The 4,905-nt window shown below is 28.8% G+C and overlaps 1 protein-coding gene across 1 annotated transcript; it reads left to right on the top strand.

Annotated features, from left to right (window-relative positions):
- Positions 1-597: 597 nt before the first annotated feature.
- On the top strand, positions 598-2,172 carry LOC149532527 (cyclin-T1-4-like). The gene is made up of 3 exons (XM_089806728.1): positions 598-639; positions 1,358-1,575; positions 1,890-2,172. Exons 1-3 carry the CDS (start codon positions 622-624, stop codon positions 2,095-2,097), a joined length of 444 nt encoding a protein of 147 aa, XP_089662854.1. The 5' UTR covers positions 598-621; the 3' UTR covers positions 2,098-2,172.
- The last annotated feature ends 2,733 nt before the right edge of the window (positions 2,173-4,905 follow it).

Below are 4,905 nucleotides of genomic sequence, written 5' to 3'. Positions count from 1 at the left end.
CAAGCAAATTTATTTTTGTAAGATGATCTCTTTTTTTCTTTTTTTTACTATTTTAGAGTATTCTAATGATAGACGACTTGCAATTAATTAAATAAAAAGTAAATAAAACTTTGAGGAATGGAAAATTAGGGTGTCCTATTAGTGAACCCATTCCTCAAAATTTAAAACATATGCTCTCAATAATTAATATGCTCTCAAAAATTAATGTGCAAGTACATTGTTCCAAAAAGAACTAGTTTGGCCCCACTCCCCTCAAAACTGGACTGCCAAATGGCGGAACAAGTTTGGACAAATAGATCTGCTTGACAAATGGGTGAACAAGTTTGGACAAATAGATCTGCTTGACAGGCAGGATGGTCTGTTAAATTTAGGGCGACCAAATAAAAACCGTTGCATGATGTTTAAGGGTGGTCCCTTTTGACAGAAGATGATAAATAGGCCTCAAAAACTTTGATTTTTTTTGAGGATTTTCATCACAGACAGACGGCAGTGGCGGAAAGTTTCTGCCGCTGCCGCTCATTCTCTTCCTCTCCTGCCAAAAAAAGCCCTCCCATCTCTATGGTCTTTAAACACTTTCAGTAATACGTTTTAAAGAAGTGGGTCACAACCAAAGAAGTCACCATGGTTTGCATGCGATCAGTAAGTGACTAACTTGAACTCCTTGAATTTTTTCTATAGCATCATTGGTTTTTATTAGGTTTATTCAGTGTGTTGGTTTAGATTGTGTTCTGTTTACAGGGATTTAGTTTTACACACTTTATAGGTTTATAATGCCATTAAAAAAGGTTCGGACTATGTTTTTGACAGAATGGGAACATATAGATCATGAAGAACAAATGCTGAAATTTTTTTTAAAATTCGTGTTTTATTTTCATTTTTTTCAATTTTGATCAAAGGTGTCTGGAAAATAACTGCATCCTTTTAATAGGGTTTTTTCAATTTTGATCAAAGGTACATTTTGTCTGGAAAATGTCCTTTTAATACGATTTTTTCAATTTTGATCAAAGGTACATTTTGTCTGGAAAATAACAGCGACCTTTTAATAATCTATGTTGTTTTAGGGTTGTTGTTCAATTTGAACTTTTGAGTTGTGATTACTTTCATTTATTCGAATTGTCATTTAGAACTCAAAATGGTGAACACAAAACCAAATCACTGTGTTTTTTTGGGTTGTTTTGTCTTGAGATAAGTTCTCAGTTTTGTTGTTTTGGGATTCCTGTATAGGGTTTTATGCTTTGTTTATGTTGACTGTAATCAGTGAGATATTGATTGTTTATTGTCTAAATTTATAGAACAGTGCAGAAAGCATAATGAATAACAATAATAATTACTTTGCTTGAATGACAATTGTTCGTAGATAAGTTCTATGAGAAAGTATATATATTCTGTCAGAGAAAATGTAAAATATGATCGAGGACATTCATTCTCAGAAGAGTTATCATCTCCATGGTACTTTAGCAAAGAAGAAATATTGAACTCTCCATCCAGAAAGGATGGGATTGAGTTAAGAAGAGAAATATATCTACAGAGATCTTACAGCACCTTCTTACAAGACCTTGGAATGCGTCTTGGATTGTAAGTCAATTTTTTCTGGACTAAACTTAGTTTGGATAAGGATGTCATGGGTTGCTTGATATATTTTTGTTGATCATGTTTAGGTTATGGTATTTTAGTATCAAAATTTTTAATTAAAAATGGAAATGTTACAATCGAATCTAAACCCTAATTTATTATGTACCTACCCTTCAACTATGATATGTTGAAGCATTTAAGCCATTATTAATAGGAACCTGTCAAGAGGTATTATTGTTTTCCATCATTTTTTTCCTTATTTTGAGAGATCTTTGATTTTTAAATCTACTGATCCTGAATATTTGCTGTTGCTGCAGGTCACAGATAATAATTGCTACAGCCATAACTTTATGTCATCGCTTTTTCCATCGACAATCTCACGCAAGATACGATAGAACTGTAAGTTCAGTTCCTGATTTCTTTCCATGTTTATGTTTTAAATTTTCTAAATCTGTTATTTACGTTTGTATCAATGGAGCATTGATATTTTTAAGACTAGACTGTTTTATTTTGGTCAAATCCTAGCAATCCAACATTGGATATGCCATTTAAAAGATTTGTGTGAAATCTCATATAGGATTACCTGGATCCTGAATAACATTTAGGCCATTTGTCAAATTATCATAATATGGTATCTTTTGCAATATACAAGTGAAAGAGTTGAATATTGGCAGACCTATGTGTCTAATAATCTAATAGATCTTTATATAGATTTAAATTATTTTTTATCTAAATGAGTTAAAACTAGATTTATTTAATAATGTTAATATTGTATTAATAATTATTTTCTATTGAAGAATACTTAGGTCATTATATTTTGACGTCTAGATTAATTAAGCGGATAGGCTTATATGTGGGAGCTTTGCTCCCGATTTTTACAATTTTTCGCTGGAAATTTGTCAGCCTCACCTGAAAATGGGTTATTTGAGTTGCTCTCGGGTTATTTTAAAATTATTATAAATTATTTTTATTTTCTTTAATTTCTTTCTATTCTTATCTATTTGTTTCTCTAATTTTTCCCTCTTGTATTGATTGGTTCTATCAAAATATTTCCTTTGAACTTGTTTTTTTCCTTTCCCATGTACAATCATTTTAGGTTGCATGTCTTTAAATTGCCCTTCTACTCAATATAGGGTTTATTAGACTTGTGTATTTTTTAAGATCTGTAGCTGTTTAGAGTACTTACATTTTGGATAAATTGTTTTAGATCAATTTGTCTTGATAGTTTCTAATCTTTAGATAAATAGAAAGATTTTATGTCTACATATTTTTAGAAAGATTCTCCATATATCTAGATTTTAGTTTTAGATTTATAGACCGATTGAGATTTTAAGAGAAGAATTTATTTTCAAAATATTTTTAGAAAGATTCTCCATATATCTAGATTTTAGTTTTAGATTTATAGATCGATTGAGATTTTAAGAAAAGAATTTATTTTAATTTTGAAAGTTGAATTGATTTACATACAAAAAGGAAAATAGAATAAAAAGAGTATTTATACATTAGATTAATTTCTATATTTTAAATTTCACAACTAAAAATATATTGTACCTATTTAAAGTCACTAAAATTCTACCATTGTATAGTATAAGTTTCATTTTATTAATAAAAATACAAAATATATTTAACATAAATGTATTAGTATAAATAAATATAATAAAAAATATTAAATTGCTATTTGATAATTTTTATTTGTAATGGTATTTATCCAATATTTCTACTATCAAACATAATAGATATTAAAAATTTATGTTTGAAAAATCTTGATTCTTGACTAAATGAATTACAAGAAAAAAAAAAAATAGTGAATCTACCTTACAATTTGAAATAAAGTAGTGTTATATATCAATTGGAAAATTTATATATTAAATATCGAACTTAGATATGGTTACGGTGTTAATTTGGTTTATGGTTTTAGAGAGAGAATTACAGATAGGGTCAAGGTTTAGAGTTATGGTTATGATTAGAGTTATGGCTAGGGTTGGGGTTTACATCAAGGTTAGGGTTAGTATTAGGTTTATGGTTAAGGTCAAGCTAGAGTTGTGCTTAGGATCAAGGGTTAAGATTATGATTAGCATTTACATCATGCTTAGGACTAAAACTAGGGTAAATGTTAACATTAGGTTTATTGTTACTCTTAGGATTAGGAGTATCTTTATGTTTATTTCTAGGTAAAGCTTCAGATAAGGGTTAATATTATAGTTAGAAATAGTATTAGAGGGATACAATAAAATTATCATAGCTTTTTTCTCAAGATAGTAGTTAGGGTTTTTATGTTAGAATGATAATTACACTTAAGTTATTAGATTCAACTTGTGCTTAGGATCAAGGGTAGGGATTATGATTAGCAAATTCGCATCATGCTTACCACTAGAGATAGGGTCAAGGTTAACCTTAGGGTTATTGTTGCTCTTAGGATTAGGACTAGATTTTTAATTATAGATGTGGGTATCTTTATGTTTATTATTAGGTAAAGCTTAGGATAAGGGTTAATATTATAGTTAAAAATAACATTAGAGGCATAAATTTAAAATGATCATATGTTTTTGCTCAAGATCGTAGTTATGGTTTTAGTGTCAAATGATAATTGCATTTTAGTTATGAGTTTGATTAGACTAATTACAGGTTATGGTTAGAGGTTGAGATATGAATAATCTTATGGTAAGTGTTAGATTTTGGACTTAATTATAATTATAATCGAGTACTTGGTTTAAGGTTAGGATTAGTAGTATTATTAAGATTAGGGAAATGATTATAAATATATTTAAACCTATAACCTAATCATAATACTAGCCCTTAGCCTAAACTAATGAAATATTTAAACCTTAAACCTAGTTATAGTGCTAATAATAGTCTAATAATAATCATATCCCTAACTCGTACACACAACCTAATCCAAACCTTAAAAACTTAACACTAAATTTTATGTATGTCCTAAAGTTGACCATTATTTAACTGTAGCTTAACCCTTACCATTATCCTAATCAATAGGTTTAGTGTAAAGATTCAAGTAAGGTTAGGATTAGGGTTCAATTAGGATTGGGTTTCTATCATAGTTACAAGAGAAATATTGTATTCATGGTTACAATTAAAATAGAATTAAGTTTTAAATAATGTGTAATTTGATATAATTAGTTTAGGTTTTAGTTAAGGTTAATATTTACTTAAGATTAGGATATAATTAAGGTTACATTTCAATTAAGGCTAACATTTTTTACTAATTTTGTCATTAATACACACTTATGCTCATTATTTTGCCCCCCCCCCCCTCTCTCTCTCTCTCTCTCTCTCACTCAAACATTGTCATTATACCTGTTGGTGCTTGAAAACGTT

The sequence above is a fragment of the Cupressus sempervirens genome, chromosome 10 (genome assembly GCF_028749045.1).
Source record: "Cupressus sempervirens isolate cs-2001-9-10 chromosome 10, ASM2874904v1, whole genome shotgun sequence".
Classification (NCBI taxonomy): domain Eukaryota; kingdom Viridiplantae; phylum Streptophyta; class Pinopsida; order Cupressales; family Cupressaceae; genus Cupressus; species Cupressus sempervirens.
This window is presented reverse-complemented; position numbering and strand designations above follow the sequence as displayed.

Coding starts and splice junctions, on each gene's coding strand:
- LOC149532527 (XM_089806728.1), top strand. Junction 1,576..1,889: donor CTTGGAATGCGTCTTGGATT/GTAAGTCAATTT, acceptor CTGTTGCTGCAG/GTCACAGATAATAATTGCTA.